The sequence below is a fragment of the Piliocolobus tephrosceles genome, chromosome 4, assembly GCF_002776525.5.
Source record: "Piliocolobus tephrosceles isolate RC106 chromosome 4, ASM277652v3, whole genome shotgun sequence".
NCBI lineage: Eukaryota > Metazoa > Chordata > Mammalia > Primates > Cercopithecidae > Piliocolobus > Piliocolobus tephrosceles.
This window is the reverse complement of record NC_045437.1, coordinates 23,977,513-23,997,238: the sequence shown is the minus strand read 5'-3', so window position 1 is coordinate 23,997,238 and position 19,726 is coordinate 23,977,513. Positions and strand designations below refer to the sequence as shown.

At 35.8% G+C, this 19,726-nt stretch overlaps 1 protein-coding gene across 1 annotated transcript in view; it reads right to left on the bottom strand.

Annotated features, from left to right (window-relative positions):
* Positions 1 to 805: 805 nt before the first annotated feature.
* Positions 806 to 19,726, bottom strand: part of LOC111546718 — a 76,184-nt gene continuing 57,263 nt past the window's right edge. Inside the window, exon 3 of the mRNA XM_026456553.1 lies at positions 806 to 1,244. Coding sequence (XP_026312338.1) covers positions 806 to 1,244 — 439 coding nt within the window. The remainder of the gene's footprint in view (positions 1,245 to 19,726) is intronic.

Below are 19,726 nucleotides of genomic sequence, written 5' to 3'. Positions count from 1 at the left end.
CTGGGTGAACAGAGTGAGACTTTGCCTCAAAAAAAAAAAAAAAAAAAAATACACGCAGAAACTTGAAACAATTATTTTCTTTCTCAGTCTCCAGCCCCAATTTCCTCTTTCAATGAGAAGTTTTGAACTAGATGATCTGTTTTAACAACTGTAGTTGTATACCTAATACCTTCGATTGTTTTCTGTTTTCAAAGCTGCTTTCTTATTCTTGTTTAATGTTTCTAATATCCTCTTCTTTTCAATATTTAATACACACATATGTGCACACACACATATACACACACTCATTTTGATTCTCTTCTGTAGGTGGTCTTTCACTGTGACTCTTTTTCTCATATGTCATGTGATCATTTTAAATGCTCAAGGGATTTGCTTTCTCTAGTTAATAATATCTAACTGGGGCTGGAAGAGGGGTGAAAGTCTAAACCCTAGATCATGCTCTATGAGCTAAAATAACAACACTGCTTTCAAAACTTTTTTATTGAGATCTACCCTAGAAATGTGCTTTTCATTATGTAGTTTTTAAATACATATGGCATATAATTATATTAATATTTAAAATGCTTATTGAATGCCTATAAAATACCAGATGCAATCTGACTCAGTATCAGGATTGAACAAAACCCACAAATAGTTCAATCCTCATGGATTTAACATTTTATAACAAATGCGCCTGTGTGTATTTGAAAAGCTTAACTTACAAAGAACTTATTAAAAAATACTTACCATCACTCATTTGATACACCTTGATGTTTTTTTTTTTTTCAATTTTATAACTTTATTTGATGTATTTGACCATCAACGATTAGTTCTCATCCACACTGACTGTGTGCAGATTTTTGAAAGCGGTAACAGGTACATAGGTAACCAACGTATAGAGCTTATTTGGTGATTCTTCATCCTCATTACGTTTTCTGGACAGCCGCACACGGATTCGGTATGGGACATTCCTTATTCCTTTCGCCCAGGCAGCTTTGTTGAGCTTAGTATCAATGCGCACATCTGGAGTTCCCTTCTCCTTCATGGCGAATTTCCGAATCCCTTTGAGTGCCCGAGGGGCACGCTTCTTGAAGCGCACTCCATGGATGCGCTTGTGAATGTTGATGGTGTATTCTCGGGTCGCCACCTCGTTGATGGCAGAACGGCCCTTTTTCTTCTCGCCACCCTTCTTTGCGGAAGCCCTTCTGCCGGGTCCAAGTTGGAAAGGAAGAGCGCGAGGTGTTGTGGAAGAAGGAAAGCCCCACCTTGATGTTTTCAATTCATTCTCATCTTATTTAAATATGCTTCTTGTGGCCCATTAAAATTTTTTTGTTACAAATGAGTTTTGTTTAGCAGTCTGACAAATACCTCTTTTTGGTGATAGAGGAAGGGTTTGACCTCTCTCATTTTCATTACACATGTTTTCCTACAACTCAGAATAATTCCTCATGATCTCTGCTTAAGGCACTACAACATCTTGAGCCTGCAGTTAGCCATTGTGATTGACAAGTATCCCATATATGGTGCTGGGAGGTAGATTGAGAGTAATGAGAGAGAATACAGTGAAGCACCTTACTTTATACATTACTGGTCCCTGTTTATCCAGATGAGCACCAGAGCACTCCCATTTTTGCCCTGTTACAAGGCATCAGTTTTGCTTTCTTGTCCTAAGTGAGCTGATGAGAAGGCAAAGATCCCCCTTGGTCAATTTGCAAAGGAACAAAAACAAAAATAATGTAATTTTCCCCGACTATCATCTATGATTTACATATGGTCTCTTGTCTTCTCTCACTCCAAGGCAATGACTCTCCAATGTTGAGTCCAATTCCTTCTATTCCTCTGACATGGGCTCCCCGTATATTTGTATGTACTTTTGAGAATTCAGCAGTAGTTGCCAAACCCAGGTCCTTCAATTATACTCCTTCTTTTGTGGGTTCAGAGTAGAAACTGAGAACAAATGTATGTTCCTCATTTTGCTAAAAGCTTGGATGCTGGTTCAAGACTTTAAAGTGTTCTCATTTTATATCTCAGCTCACACCCTCTCAAATATTTGAGAAAAGTGGACTTTAACTATAGAAAAGTAATATGATTAATGGAAAAATTAGTTAATACTTGTTTGACCAAAGAAGAGAAACAAGCAGCAAAGATTTATATCTATCTATCAAAATTTTACATGTATTTGTAATTAAGACTATAAGAATATTTTCAAACTGTCGTATAAGGAAGCAGGAAAAAACCTGCATAATCCTGTCATTATAATAATGATCAATTTTTTAAATTTTTGTAAACTACTTTAAAAATGTCAACTAATATATGAAATCTATGCTATTAATCTATAGAAACAAAATTAATTATATATTAAAATGTGCTTTAAATTGTGCGATTAAACAAGGTTGACATAGGTATGTAGAAATGATGGCTATAATATTTAATATGTAAATAAACTTTTCGTGATGCAGTTTAACATATCAATATTCAAATAAATTTTCAACATAAAGTTAGAAGAACATTTAGGGTTTAGAATGTATTTAAATATATGTTGTGTTTTTTTCAAATTTTTAAGTCATTCTAAAAGGTATTGGTGTATCCTGAGACTATGAAGTCTCACAAAAACATATATATATATATACACACACACAAATTCATATATATGTGCATATATACAAACTTATAATGCTTTCATACATTCATATAAAACTATTATTTGTATATATAATTACATACTTATGTAATTATAGATATTAATACAAAATATTTCTTTATGGCAGTTTTTGTTATAGATTAGCAGTTATAGATTAAATCGCTATTTTACTTAGTGGTAGACTATTTTTTTCAATAAAGTATAAATAAATGTAATTTGTTGGGTTTTGACAAATATAAGTAATGTTTAATACCCACACCAATTAACCTATACAGGCATATCTAGTTTTATTATGCTTTGCAGATATTGTGCTTTTTACAAACTGAAAGTTGTGGCAACCCTGCATCAAGCAAGCCTATCTATATCATTTTTCCAACACTACATGCTTGCTTTATGTCTCTGTGTCACATCTGATAATTCCCACATTTCAGACTTTTGAATTATTTTTATATCTGTTACGGTGATCTGTGATCAGTGATATTTGACGTTACTAGAATAGTTTTTGGGGAACCACAAACTGCACTTATGTAAGGCGGCAAACTTAATCCTTAAATGTGTGTTTATTTTTCCTGCTCCACCAATTGGCTGTTCCCCGTCTCTCTCCCTCTTTTCAGGCCTTCCTATTCTCTGAGACATGATATTAAAATCAGGTCAATTAACAACCCCACATCGGTCTCTAAGAGAAAGAAAGAGTTGCATGTCTTTCACTCTAAATTAAAAGCAGGAAATAATAAAGCTTAAAGAGAAAGGTGTGTCAGATAATTAGGCTTAAAGAGAAAGATGTGTCAAAACCAAGATCAGCTGAAAAGTAGGACGCTTAGGCTACACAATTAGCCAAGTTGTGACTGCAAAAAAAAAAAAAAAAAAAAAAAAAAAAAAAAGTTTTTGAACTATCACAAGGAGAGAAAACCAAACACTGCATGTTCTCACTCATAGGTGGGAATTGAATAATGAGAACACTTGGACACAGGAAGGGGAGCATCACACACCAGGGCCTGTTGTGGGGTTGGGGGAAGGGGGAGGGATAGCATTAGGCGAAATACCTAATGTAAATGACGAGTTAACGGGTGCAGCACACCAACATGGCACATGTATACATATGCAACAAACCTGCACGTTGTGCACATGTACCGTTGAACTTAAAGTATATTTTTTTTAAAAAAAGAAAAAACTTAAAAGTGCTACTCTAGTGAATACACAAACGTGAAAGTGAAGCACCCCTTATTCCTGATATGAGGAAAGTTTTAGTGGTCTGAATAAAAGATGAAACCAGCCACAAAATTCTCTTAAGCCAAGACCTAATGCAGAGGCCTTAACTCTCTTCAATTTTTTAAAAGCTAAGAGAGGTGAGGAGTCTTCAGGAGAAAAGTCAGAAGTTAATAGAGGTTGGTTTGCGAAGATTGAGAAAAGTCATTTCCATAACATAAAAAATGCAATGCAAAGCAACAAATGCTAATATAGAAGCTGTCGGAAGTTATCAGAAGAGAGAGCTAAAATAATTGTTGAATGTGGCTACACTAAAAATCAGATTTTCAATGTATGAAACAGCCGTATCTTAGAAGATGTCCTCTAAGGACTTATATAACTAATGACAAGAAGTAAATGCCTGGCTTCAAAGCTTCAAAGGATAGTCTGACTCTCTTGTTAGAAGCTAGTGTATATGTGGTGACTTTAAATTGAAGCCAATGCTTATTTACTATTTGAAAATCCTAGAGCCCTTAAAAATTATACTTAGAGCTGGGCATAAGGGCTCACACCAGTAATCCCAACTACTCAGGAGGCTGTGGCTGGAAGATTGCTCGAGGCCAGAAATTGGAGACCAACCTGGGCAATATAGTGAGATCTCCTCTCTAAAAACAGATACACAAATAAATGAAAAACTTTGCCACGTGTGGTAGCATGCACCAGCAGCCGCAGCCACTCAGGAGGCTGAGGAAGGAAGATTGTTTGTGCACAGGAGTTTCAGGCAGCAATGAGTCATGGTCATGCCACTGCACTTCCTCCTGGGTGAACTGAGCAAGACTCTAATTATTAAAAAAAAAAACAAAACACAAACAACAACAACAATAAAAACAGTTATGCTTAATCTACTCTACCTGTGCTCTATAAATGGAATAACAAAGCCTGGATGACAGCACATTTGTTTACAGCGTGGTTTACTTACTGAATATTTTTAGCCCACTTTAGAGTCTATTGCTCAAAAAAATTTTTTTTCAAAACATTACTGCTCATTAACACTGCACCTAGCCACCCAAGAGTTCTGTTGGAGATGTACCCGGATATTAATTTTGTTTTCATGCCTGCTAACACAACATCCATTTTTCAGTCCATGGATCAAGGAGTAATTATTGACTTTTGAGTCTTATTATTTTTAATCCCAGCTACACAGTCCCCTGAGTGGCTGGGATTACTGATGTGAACCATTAGGCCCAGCTCTAAGCATAATTATTATGTGTTCTAGGATTTTCAAATAGTAAATAAGCATTGGCTTCAACTTAAAGTTACCAGTCTTATTTTTAAATTTCTCCATGGTTCAAGAAGTAATTTTTGACTTTTGAATCTTATTGTTTTGAAAATACACATTTTATGATGTCACAGCTACCGCAGAAAGTGATTTTTTTCTGACGGATCTGGGCTACACAATTTGAAAATCTTCTGGAATTGGATTCATCATTCTGGATGACAGTAAGAACATCTGTGATTCATGAGAAAAGGTCAAAATATTAATATTAGGGTAGGTGAAGTGGCTCACACCTGTAATCCCAGCACTTTGGGAAGCTGAGGTCAAGAGATCAAGAGATCACCAAGTCAAGAGATCGACACCATCCTGACCAACATGGTGAAACCCTATCTGTACTAAAAATACAAAAATTAGCTGGGTGTGGTGGCCTGCACCTGTAATCCCAGCCACTTTGGAGGCTTAGGCAGAAGAATCTCTTGAACCCAGGAGGCAGAAGTTGTAGTGAGTCGAGATCATGCCAGTACACTCCAGCCTGGGTGACAAGAGTGAAATTCCATCTGAAAAAACTATATATATATTAACATGAGTTTGGAACAATTTGATTCCAACCCTCATTGATAACTTTGAGGACTTCAAGACTTCAGTGGAGGAAGTAATTGCACATCTAGTGGAAATAGCAAGAGAAGTAGAATTATAAATGAAGCCTGAAGACTTGACTAAATTCCTGCAATCTTATGATCAGACTTTGACAGATGAAGAGTTGATTCTTATGGGTGGCCAAAGAAAATGGTTCCTAGAGATAGAATCTACTCCTGATGAAGATGCTGTGAACACTATTAAAATGACAACAAAGGATTTACAATATTACATAACTCAGTTGATAAAGTAGAATTTGAGAGGATCAATTCAAATTTTGACTGTGAGTAAAATGCTTTCAAACAGCATCCCATGCTACAGAGAAATCTTTAAAAAAGGAAGAGTTAATCGGTGAGGCAAACTTTATTTATTTATTTATTTATTTATTTATTATTTTTAAAAACTGTGGGCGGATGCAGTGACTCACACCTGTAATTCCAGCCATTTGGGAGGCCAAAACGAGCGGATCACCTGTTGTCTCGAGCTCCAGACTAGCCTGGCCAACATGGTGAAAGCTCGTCTTTACTAAAAAAAAAAAAAAAGAAAAAGACAAAATTGGCTACATGTGTTGGCAAGCATGTAATCCCAGCTACTCAAGAGGCTGAGGAAGAATTGCTTGAAATCGGGAGGTTGCAGTGAGCTGAGATCTTGCCATTGCACTCCAGCCTGGGTGAGAAGACCAAATTTCCATCTCAAAAAAAAAAAAAAGAATTGCCACACCACCCCAGCTATTAGCAATCACCACTCTGGTAAGTCAGCAGCCACCAACATCTAGGCAACACATTCCACCAGTAAAAAGATTATGAGGCTTGAAGGCTCAGAAGATTGTTAGCATTTTTTAGCAATAAAGTATTTTTAATTGTTATGTCCATTGTTTTTAGACAGAATTCTAGTTCACACTTAATAGACTGAAGTATAGTGTAAATATAACTTTTGCATCCACTGGGAAACCAAAATATTCTTGTGACTTGGTTTATTGTGACCTTCCCTTTATTGTAGTGCTCTGGAACCGAACCTGCAATATCTCCAGGTACGCCTGTAGAACATTTTCTTCACTGAAGTATGCTCCTCAGGTCCTGGTTCCATAAGTTCACATTCCTCAACTTCCCAGTATAAAACACTATTTTGCCACTATCAGTTATTTCTCCCTGTCTAGAGCTTGATATAAATGAAACCCTGAAATATACACGATTTTGGAAGTCTTTCACTTAACACAAAGTTTTTGAAATTCATTTGTATTATTGCAGACATCAATGTTTGTCTCTTTTATTGCTGAATATGAATTATGTAAATGCCAAAGTTTCTTTACCCATTACCTGTGAATGAACATTAGTGTTGCTTTTCATTTTTAATTACTATAAATGGAGCTTCCGTGAATATTCTTTTGGGAGTATTCTTGGGTCGTGTGTTCTGTGGTTTGGAATTAATGGGTCATATCATAGATCTTGCTTAACTTTATAAAAAACTCCCAAACTGTGTTCCTAAGTGACTGTAACATTTTATACTCACAGCAGGAATGCGAGATCCAACTGCTTCACATACTTGCTAACATTTGATTCTATCAGTCTTTAGTTTTGGTCACTAAAGGGAGTATAAAGTAATTTTGCTTGGTAGTTACGTTCATTTCTTTGATGACTAATGATTTTTGGAATTCTTTCATGTGATTCCAAAGTCTTATATACATTTTATAAATTATGTAATCAATTTTTCTTTCATATTTAATGATTTTGGTGTCTTGTCTAAGAAGTCTTTACCTACTTAGGGTCACAAAGTAATCTTAGTTTTCTAAAAGTTTGTAGATTGAATCTTTATGTTTACCTTAATTATTCATTTCTGTTTAATTTTTGTGTATCATTTGAGGTAGGATTCTAGAGTCATTTTCCCTCAGAAATATCCAGTTGTTTCAGTAGCATTTATTGGAAAGATAAGCCTTTTTCCAATTAAATTTTTATCAAAATTAATTGCTTATATAGGTTTGTATCTGTTTCTGGACTTTTTTTCTGTCCCATTTATTGATTTGTCTTCCCATATACTCTCAAAATTACCGTATAGTTATAGTAATGAAAGTGTGAAAAAAAAAAAAAAAAGAAAGAAAGTGTGAAATTTAAGTAGTATAAATCTGCTGTACTGGTTCTTTGTATTTTTCACATGTATATTAGAATGAACTTGTCAATTTATACAATAAAAGTGTGATGGATTATTTATAGTAATTATTGAATTTACATATTATTTTTGGAAGAATTTATATATTAATGACATTTAATCTTTAATGATTTGATCTATCACTACATTTATTCAGATCTTTGATTTCTCTCTGCTTTATAATTTTTATTGTAGTGGGGATACCATATTTGTTGCAAATATATTTCAAATTTGAAATTACTGTGAATGGTATTTAAAAAATGGTTATTTTCAGTAAACGTTTCTAATATACTTATGACTATATACATACATTAGTATGTATGCGCTTATATATATGCGCTTATATATACACACTAATATATATATATACACACAGAGAGAGAGAGAGTTATTGTGGTTTTGAGATGGTCTCACTCTATCACTCAGGGTGGAGTGCAGTGGCATGAATTCAGCTTACTACAGCCTTGACCTCCCCAGACTCAGGTGATTCTTCACTTCAGCCTCCAGAGTAGCTGGGACCACAGAAGCACACCACGGCACCTGGCTAATTTTTGTATTTTTTATGGAGATGAGGTTTTGCATGTTGCCCAGGCTGGTCTCAAACTCCTGGGCTCAAGTGAACTGCCTGCCTCAGACTCCCAAAGTACAGATGTTACAAGTGTGAGCCACCATGCTCAGCCTATAATATATTTTTATATTTGAGTCTATAACCTTGCTAAATTCCTTTATTCATATTTTTTGGTTGTTTTCTGATGAACTAGTATTTTATATAAAACAGTCATTCTTTTTTAAAAAAAAAATTTCTTCTTCCATTTTGATCTGAATTAATAGTTTTCTTTCCCTCTTGCATTGTCTATTAATTCTAGCACATTGTCAAACAAAAGTAGCAGGAGGAGATACTCTTATTTCCATATTTGGGAATTTGTAGTCCATCAAATATAATTTTAGCTATAAGTTTTTCATGGATGTCTTTTATCATATTGATGATACTCTTTTCTATACCTAGGTCTTGACTGGGTTTTAAATTTTGCCAAATGCTTTTTGTACATCTATGAAGACTACCATATGGATTTTATTCTATATTTCGTTGATGTAGTAAATTTTACTGACTGATTTCTGAATGTTGTACAGACCATTATAAGTCATTTACACATGTCAACTCATTCAATTCCCATAACATATCAGTGAGAAAGGTACTATTAATTTACCCAAGGTCATGGAGATAATAATTTATCAAAATAAGATTTAACAGTGGAAGGTCAACACCTGAATTTATGCTCTTAACTACTATATTTAACAATCATCTTTTAGAATCCGTTACATGTATGCAATTATTTATACAATAGAAAATAAATGTAATAAAATCTACATTACAAATAAACTTATACAAGGATTTCAGAAATCTAAAATTATACAACCACATACTCTTTCTAAACTTTTTTCTAAGTTTGAGTATTTGTTTGTCGTAGACACTAAGATGTCTAAGTTCTATTGTTTTCTTAAGCAGAAAATAACAAGTGTCTCTTCTTGGCAGAGGTCTTCCTTCCTGTCAATTTCATTTGGTTTAATGATGAGAAAAACACAGAAATATTTAAAGACTCATTGTTGACTTTCCAAGCCCTTAAACATGCGAGCACATTTTTAAAACCAATGATAATTTTTTTTTTCAACATGGAAACTTAGAGATTTTAACAGGTCAGCCCTTTCGAGGACTTTCATTGAATTCTCTAGTTCCTCAAGCCAGTTATCTTCTATAGTATATGAACATACTTTTTTTCTTTGATAGTAATAGTGCCAAAAATACCAGAATATTATGTTACAGAAAATTTAAAATTGAAGTGAATAACTACATTTGAATTTTCATACTAAATAAAATCATTATTGAAGTTTTTTTCCTACATCATTATCACCTTATATGGAATCTTAATGGAACTAGGATGCAGTTATTTAACTTTTTTTCCCTAGGACAATAGAAGATACTGATTTCTATGATGAATAATACTTTCCCTTGTATAGAATTTTGTTAGTTCAAAATATAATAATATGCATTTTTTTGATCTCCAAATTTAAGAAATATTGGCATATTAAATAGGGAAATTATCCCTATAGTAAGCTTCATGCTTCTTTCATTAGTGACATTTCAATAGCATCTGGCTTCTGCTGATGTTGAGACATTTATTACACTAGTGGTTTCCCTTCTTGAGTAATTTTTGTCAACCCTTAACCCCTAAGGGTGAAATACAAATCAGCTGCTATCTGTGTATCACTATGTGCCGGTTTCAATTTCCTTAAGAATTTTTTTTTTCAGAGGTCATCGTTTAAAAGATGACATAAAGCTGAAACTAGGTATGCCCTCCCTGTGGTGAAAGCTTTGATCCCCTGCTGATTTCTGCTATAGCTTCTGTGCTGAACACCACAGGAAGCCCCTTGTGTTGAGGCACTTTACTGGTCTCAATCTGTGATATAACACTTCAGTGTTGAGAGAGAGGACTAGCTGGATTTCCTAGGCTGATTAAGAATTCCTAAGCCTAGCTGGTGAAGGTGATCGCACCCACCTTTAAACACGGGACTTGTAACTCAGCTCACACCCAACCAATCAGGTAGCAAAGAGGGTTCGCTAAAACACAAATTAGGCTAAAAGCAGGAGGTAAAGAAATAGTCAAATCATATATCGCCTGAGAGCACAGGGGGAGGGACAATGATTGGGATATAAACCCAGGCATTCAAGCAGGGAGCGGCAACCCTTTGGGTCCCCTCCCATTGTATGGGAGCTCTGTTTTCAAGCTATTAAATCTTGCAACTGCACTCTCTTCTGGTCCCTGTTTGCTCCAGCTGGAGCTGAGTTTTCACTCGCCAACCACCGCTGCTGAGCACCACTGTGGCAGACCCACCACTGACTTCCACCCCTCTGGATCAGGCTGGGTGTTCCGTGCACTTCTGATCCAGTGAGGCACGCATCGCCACTCCCAGTTGGGCTAGAGGCTTGCCATTGTTCATGCGTGGCTAAGTCTTCTGGTTCATCCTAATGGAGCTGACCACTAGTCGCTGGGTTCCACGGTTCTCTTCCATGACCCACAGCTTCTAATAGAGCTATATCACTCACCTCATGGCCTAAGGTTCCATTCCTTGGACTCCCGGAGGCCAAGAACTTCAGGTCAGAGAATAAAAGGCTTGCCGCCATCTTGGTGTCTGCCACCATCTTGGGAGCTGTAACAGCGAAGACCCACCTGGTAACAGTGTTGTGGGTAGGACATTTCTCTCCCCCGTGTGGAGCTTCATGTCAAGCTCCATAAGGGCTTTCACAAGAAAAGCTCTAAGTGACTTGTAATTTTGATTGATTGGTATGTAGCCATATATGAATGTGGTTGAGCACAGAAGGAAACCATCAGTATCCACGTTTCTCTGCACTGAAACATTTATTTTCACTAACTCAGCTCTGGTGTTTGTCTTTAGTCACCATCTCATATCATGACATTTTCTAAGATGAGTTTACCTCTGGCATGACACTTGTCCTTCTTTCCTAGAATGACCTCATATGGGTCTACTTCACATATGCTTAAAATGTTTCTAAAACTTTTGGTTGCATGAAGAAAAAAATGCTTACTTTTACTTGGAGATATTGGTGAGGGTTTCATAGAGAAAATGAGAAATAGCTCCATCTGAATAGTGTACCAGAATCTCACAGCAATCAAAAATGGTGAATCCTGGCAGGAATGCAAAATAGTACAGCTATAGAAGACTGGCAGTTTCTTACAAAACTAAAGTCTACTTTTATTATATGATGTAACAAGAGTGCCCTGTGGTATTTATCCAAATGAGTTGGATAGTTATATCCATACAAAAGCCTGCATACAAATATTTATAACAGTTCTATTTATAACTGCCTAAACTTGGAAGCAACTAAGCTGACCTTCAGTAGGTAAATAGATTTAAAAAAAAACAAACTATGGAATATTTTGCAGTGCAAAGAAGAAATAAGCTATCAAGCTATGTAAAGTCACAGAGGAATCTTGCCTATATATTAGTAAGTGAAAGAAAGCAACCTGAAAAGGCTATCTACTATATGATTCTCACTATACGGCATTCCAGAAAAGACAAGAGTATAGACAGTAAAAATACCATAGTTTCCAAGTGTTGGAGAGACGGAGAGATGAATAGGTAGGACACGGAAGATTTTTAGGCCAGCGAAACTATCCTGTGTAATACTATAGTGGCGAATACATGTCATTAATACATTTGTCAAACTCTCTCTCTCTCTCTCTATATATATATATATAATATATATATACTCTCTCTATATAAAATATATATATACTCTCTCTATATATATTCTGTGTGTGTTTGTGTATATATATATACACACACACTATATATATCTTCTCTCTCTCTCTCTCTGTATATATATATGCAGCCTCCCGAAGTGCTGGGATTACAGGCATGAGCCTGTATACACATACAGGCTAGGTAATCCCAGCACTTTGGGAGGCTGAGGTGGGTGGATCACCTGAGGTCAGGAGTTCGAGACCAGCCTGACAAACATGGAGAAACCCCGTCTTTACTAAAAATACAAAATTAGCCGGGCGTAGTGGTGCATGCCTGTAATCTCAGCTACTCGGGAGGCTGAGGCAGGAGAATTGCTTGAACCTGGGAGGAGGAGGTTGTAGTGAGCCAAGATCACGCCATTGTACTCCAGCCTGGGTGACAAGAGTGAAGCTTGTAATCCTAGCTACTCAGGAGGCTGAGACAGAAGAATGGCGTGAACCCGGGAGGCAGAGGTTGCAATGAGCTGAGATCGCACCATTATCCAGCCTGGGCGATAGTGCGAGACTTCGTCTTAAAAAAGTGTGTGTGTGTATACGTTTATATATGTATATAATTTATTTATTATTTTTATATAGATATGTATGTATATATTGCATATATAACAAGAGTAAGACCTAATGTAAATTATAGACTCTGGGTGATAATAGTGTGTCAATATAGGTTCATCGATTGTAACAAATGTACCACTCTGGTGTGGGATGTTGGTAGAGGGGGAGGCTATAATGTGTGGGCCAAGAGATATGTGAAAATTCTCTACACTTTCTGCTCAGTTTCACTGTGAACTTAAAACAGCTCCAAAAAATAAATTAAATTTTTAAAAAGTGGTAAAATTATTTTGGCCAGAGAAAATATTGTATCTGAATCAAATACTCACTGATAGACGGACAAGCCTGTGAGGTTTCTGACATATCAAACTGTGAGAAATACATATAATCACTGGAAATGTAACAAGGTAGATGAAATTATTGTTGTCAGGTATTTTGTAGAATTTAGTACTCTGCATATTAGGATAAAATTCATAAAATTGCCCAAATCCAACTTTTTAAGCCAAAAGAATACTGTTAACTTTGTATGTCTTAAGCTAATATTGAAAAATGAATGCTGATCCGTGGTTTCTATAGAAGGCTGAGATGCCAATGTAGTTTTTCTTGGTTGGTAGTCAATAAAATGATTTTAAAAAGGGTGAGTCCTGTGGGCAGTTTGTTTATTGAGAAGAGCATGGAAGACTAACTAGGCCCAGCGGAGAAATGCTTGTGACACAAAAGAAAGGGGAAGAGATTGGACGATGATACCAGGAGTCCACCTTCTCAGCATATGTTTTCTGTTATAATTATATATTCAAGAAGTTATTTACAGAATATTTTACTGAGAGGCATTCACTTACACACTGGGGTGACTAGATGTCTCAACTGAGAACTATGCACAATCAAGAATACTAAAAAGAGCATAGGAAACCAGAGAGAAAAAGAACTCTAAATTTTATGAATTCCAAGAATCAGACAGGTATGAGCTGGAAATCACGGAGGATCTTGAGCATCATCTAGGAAGACAGGCCATTCTCTAGAGACATGAGAGGTTCCTAAGTAAGTGAGATCTGTTTTACACTTTAGAAGTAATTTTGTCTATGGTGTAATAAACTTATTAGGTGTGCATGTAAAAGAAAGCAGTGACAATTGAGACAAATTCAATAAGCCAGCCAAGAAATGATGGATGTTGAGCCAAACGGTAGTAATAGAAATGAATAACTGCAGGAAATTTGAGAATTTTTAGTATAAATTCGTAGTGTGATGGGTCTCTTACTAAGGTTTCCTTTGGATATTGTATGTGTATGTCCACTGCCTGACCCCTAAGGCTAGGTTGCACTCCAAAGCTATGGTGCCCAAACTAAAGAGCAGGTGTCTCTGAGAACCCAAATATTCTGGAGAGCACCTGAGAACCTCCTAAGGAAAACAGTCTCATTGCTCAAGCATAGCAGAAACAGAGCTAGCAAATTAGCTTAAAAACAGCCTTTTTTTTTTTTTTTTTTGAGGTGGAGGGGTGTGGAGGTGGTGACACAAATCCCCAAAGTTGCCCTGCTGCTGTCCAGGAGTATCCTGTATGTAAGTCCTAATAAACACGTCTCATCATCAAGCTTGACTTGTCCAAGTCATTCTTTGGTCTCTTGGCTCCGTCCCAAGTTGTGGGAATTTTTTTTTTTTCTATACAAATCTTGGTTTTTCTCATAACAAAAGTATTTGAAAAAAACAACCAGTTTAAAAAACAAACAAACAAAAATGCAGATTAAACAAACCTCAGTGGATAGTTTAAATGTAGCAAATGGGGGAAAAAGAAGACACAAAGAAGACTATGAAGTTCTTCATGGGGATATTGGAGAAATATTGTTGCCACTCCTTGAGCAAAAGAAACGAAAACTCAAAAAAGAAGCACATTTTCAAACTAAAATTATTTTATTTATTAAATCAACAAACCATGCAAAATATGAATGCAAAGTGCAGGGTATTTGATGGTTAATGTGAGTTTACACCATGGACAATAGAAAGGCAGGGATTTTTAAAGCAGTGGAATAAAATAATAAAGTAATACATACACCCCACGAATGGAACACAGTGGTATTTGAAATAAAATAGATGCAGCAATGAACTTGGAAACATTTGTTGTCAGGTAATGGGGGAAATGGATTTGGAAGAGCTACACTATTTGAGTTCCTCACGTTCCTGCTGGGAACCATGGGTAGTGGAACTTGATCTTGGACTGGAGCAGTGAGGGCCCCCCCTTGGAGTAAAGACATAAATAAATGTTCTTGAGAGCTAATTATTCCTGAGAGGGGGGAACATCTCTTACCCAGAAGATATGGCCCTGGTACATACCTGCCCTCGATACATTCTGTTCATTTTATACAACATCTGGGAGCATATCAAGACAAGGCATAACAAAACTGGAATGGGATTTGCAAATCATAATCATAATAAATAAAATGAGAATCACCAAATGTTACAGAAAAGTTTCATAATGAGACCAAGGCAACATATTTAATATAATTAAACAGAATGTAGATAATAAATAGAAGAACTTAGAATGAATATAATAAACAGCTTCAGAGAGTTGACTTTGAATATTTTATCTGTAAAAAGAATTGACAAATGAACTTGGAGATTGAATTTTTATCTTCAAAATAATGTAGATTTTTGTTGGATAAAGCATATTGTGTAATTTTAAAACACGGTCTTCTTTTAATGGAGAAAACTTATAAATAAAGTAGTTGTTTTTGCCTCATAGCTTCTTCAGGGTGACCTTTCTTTTCAAGAAGAGCATGCCTAAATATTTTCAAAATAATGCTGATTGTATGAGAGAAAGAAACAGACCTTCTCTGCAATACAATATCAAGACATTCACAATTTTCTTGACTTTGAGCTTTTGCTTTAAGACTATATGTGCTTAGTTAAAACAAGCAAAACCTTGTAATTTGTGCAATTGATTTTTTTATGTGAAAATTACCCAAAGGTATAAGAAAGGAATATTAAGTTTTATGATGGCATCTAAACTCCTTCTTGGCTACTTAAGGACACAGAGTTCACATTTTAACCTGCATTTCTAAATATGATTATGGTATTAATTTTCCTTTTGCTGTGCGTGAGTTCTTTGAGGTTAGGCATCATTTTTTCATTTGTGTTTTGTTCACAGAAATTGTGCATGGTACCTACCAAACAATGGACATTCAGACAATGTCTTATGAATGAATGAAAAAACGATTACTTACAAACTTGTTTAAAGTATTTTCTTTTTTGTCAACAATTCAATATCTTCTACAAATGAGTCTTTAAAAAGTAATTATCTTACATGTTACTTTGTGACTTGAAACAATTTTTTAAATAAACAGTGTTATAAACCAGCTATAAAGTTAGCTCCAACTGGAAAGTATGTAGGAAGTAGGCTACTTCAACATTTTAAAAAATAATATAGACAAAAGTGACCTCTTTCGGCCTGGTGTGGTGGCTCACGCCTGTAATCCCAGCACTTTGGGAGGCCAAGGCAGGCAGAGCATCTAAGGTGAGGAGTTTGAGAACGGCTGACCAACACGATGAAACCCCATCTCTACTAAAAATACAAAAATTAGCTGGGCATGGTGGCACGTGCCTATAGCCCCACCTGCTCAGGCGGCTCACACAGGAGAATCACATGAACACTGGAGGCAGAGGTTGCAGTGAGCCGAAATCGCGCCACTGCACTCCAGCCTGGGTGACAGAGCAACACTCTGACTCAAAAAAAAAAAAAAAAAAAAAAAAAACCAACAACAAAAAAACCTCTTTCTTACATCGTGCCCGTCCTTGTCCAGTTTCTTTCACATATGTGATTTCCGAAAGATTGTTCCTTTGAAATTATTAGGAGATTGTCTGACATCTAGTGGGCACTCACTAAATGCTTGTTAAATTATGTTGTGAAAGGATGAGAGAAGGAAAGGAGGGCAATGGCAGCTGAGAGTGTAACACAACTGAAAATGGCCAAAATTAGAGCTCAGATAGGAAGCAGGGGCTGGCATCTTAGAAGCTTCCTGAGGCATTCTATAAGAGGAGGAGTCTTTTGAATTTTTCAAACTAAGAGGAGATTCAGAATAATACACAGTGATCAAAATATGCACATACGTTTTAAGAATAGGAAAATTTAATAAAAATATAGTTAGGATTACACTGGTAGATACTTAATTATAATTTGTACCATACCCATATAAGTTAATGACAATATAAAAGCTACATTGTGACATTTTAGTCTGACTAGAATGCATTTTGTATTTTATGGACAGTAATTGAGTTAGCAATTCTTTGCTTATTTAGAGGCTGAAAATAAGAATACTCACATTATAAAAGGAATCAGTAAAAATAATAGCTGAATAAAGAAATAAACATTTCACTTAGAACATACTAGGTCAGGTGTAACTAGATCATGAAAGGCTTTAACTTAGAATATGCTGCATAGTATTTGAAATAGAAAACACTCTTTGTGTTTTTAAAAAATACTTCCTATGCTTCTTTAAAAACGATGGGTATAACTTGACACATTTGTGCATTTTTAGTATTTACAGTGGCATTTTTAATGAAAGGTAGTGAGTACTCCATTTCTCTTTCTTGAATTTTACATGCCAACATTATTCAAATTAAAGTCCTTTATAAAAGATAAGCCAACTTGTATACTCAATGTGTCTTCATTACTCAAACTCACTGTCTATCCATTCATTTTTGGTCTGAGACCAGGTACAGGCACAAACACGATAAGAAGGTGGCTCTCGCCGAGAGGAGAAAGCTTGTGTTCAGCCTTTGGTGTGATGCCACTGTGTAAGCTGCCAAGCACAAGCACAATTTTACTGGACACCTGTGTGCTCCTGAAAGAATCTGACCTAGTTGTGATGTGGCCCAGTGCCATAAAGGCAGATGGAATTTCAGAGGCTTAAAATAAAACATATAAATCAGCTTTCATATGGAATTGATCTCCCTTCAAAATAATACCAACATTCATGTAAATCAGTTTGAACAGAGGATGCATGCCCTTTGAAAGTTGTCATTAACGAAAATGCAGTCGTTAGAATTCGTATAAAGTTTTGGGTTACGTAATTTTAAATGTTGGCCCAATGTTATATGATAATTTCAAAATGATATTAAGGAATCACCTGGTTTTCGTAGATTAAAGAGAAAAAAAAAAAAAAAAGAAGTAGCACAGAGTTTAGATGCCAAGGAAAGAAAAATGTAAAAAGTCTAATTTGTTTGGCTATTTTAATATAAGAAGGAAAATGAAACTTTGTTTAGAAGGTGAACTTAGCAATATAATCAATACTGATTCTTTGTCTTCCCCTTTCTGTTTATTTTTAAACTTCGTTCAAGTTACTGCAGAATCAGCATAAATCTGCATTGATGGTATTTTTTCCTAACACCTCTAATCACGTAAGTGTATAAGCTAAAGAATGATATGTAGTTTTGAGTGAAAATAGAGACCAACCAAAGAGAAAAAGATATGAATGAGGCCAGACACAGAAACATTTGCCTAAGTCCACTGTACTTTACTGGATAGTACTTGAAAAAAAAAAAGTCACCTCATTATTTGATCCTTAATCTAGACGTTTAAAATGATTGATAAATAAGTTATTTTATACTCTTGTCCAAACACATGTATATTCATATTATTCAAATGAAGAGACTATTCTTTATTTATAGCACCAACTTGTTGCTTGGTGCTGGAAACCAGGCACTTTGCTAGCTGCAGAGTGTACAAAGCTGGATGAGATGTTTCTCCATCTCAAGGAGTTTGCTGAGGAGTATTCCAGCATTACTAAAGCTGTGCCCTACAGAAGCACAGGGGACAATGCGTAAGTGATGTTGGAAACTCACTGATGGCTTCACAAAGAAGAAGCTGGGCTATCTAAAACTTTGAAGGGTGAGTTGGGTGTTAGAAGTGGATAAATGTGGAAAGATAGTTCAGGCTGCAGGGGTGATACTACACAAGGAAGGAAGGAACAGTGAGGATTTCTTTTTTCATCAAAGATTTTAATCTAGGGAAACAACATGTTTATTTATTATGTTATTTAACCCTTAGTGTCCTCTAGGGCAGAAAAGGAAACTGATTCAAAAACAGGACAATTTATTCATCCTCTACCACCACTCCTTTTCAGAACTTTCTACCAGCCACTTAGTCATTTAAATTAAACCACAACAAACAACTTTCTTCTTTCTTCTTTCTCATTTTCTATGTGTAGACAAAGCTTTCACCTGGGTTCTCTCTTCTCTATATCTGCTTCTAATAGGAAGCAGCACAGCTCAGGGGTGACATATTCTGTGTATGAAGTCACATATCCAGGTACTTGGATGCCAGCTCTACCTTCCACTGCCTCTTCTTGCACACTTGACATATTTTCAATTAATCATACCAAATCATATTCTTCAGGTCCTATTGCAATGGTTAATTTTATTTGTCAACTTGGCTAGGGTATGGCGCCCAGTTTTTTGGTCAAACACCAGATGTTGCCATGAAGGAGTGTTTTTTTGTTTGTTTGTGTTTTTTTTTTTTTCCTCATGTGATTAACAATTATGTTCAGTAGACTTCAAGTAAAGCAGATTATCCTCCATAAGGAGAACCCCAATAAGTTGAAAGCCTTAGGAGAAAAACTGAAGCTTCTTAGAGAAATAATTCTGCATCAGGATAGTAACAAAGAAATCCTGCCTGAGTTTCCAAACTGCTGACTGCCTTGGAGATTTCTGACCTGCCAGCCACCATAATCATGTGAACCAAACAATTCCTTAAAATAATTTCTCTCTCTCGCTACACACACACACACACACACACACACACACACGTGCAGCTGACCCTCCAATATTACAGACTTTATTTTCTTCTGCCTTTGCAATCCCTGAGACAGCAAAACCAACCACCCCTTTTCCTCTTTCTCCTCAATCTCAATACTCAATGTAAAGATGAAGAGGATGAAGACCTTTATGATGATCCACTTATCTTAATGAATAATAGATGTATTTCTGCTTTCTGATTATTTTCTTTCTTTTCTT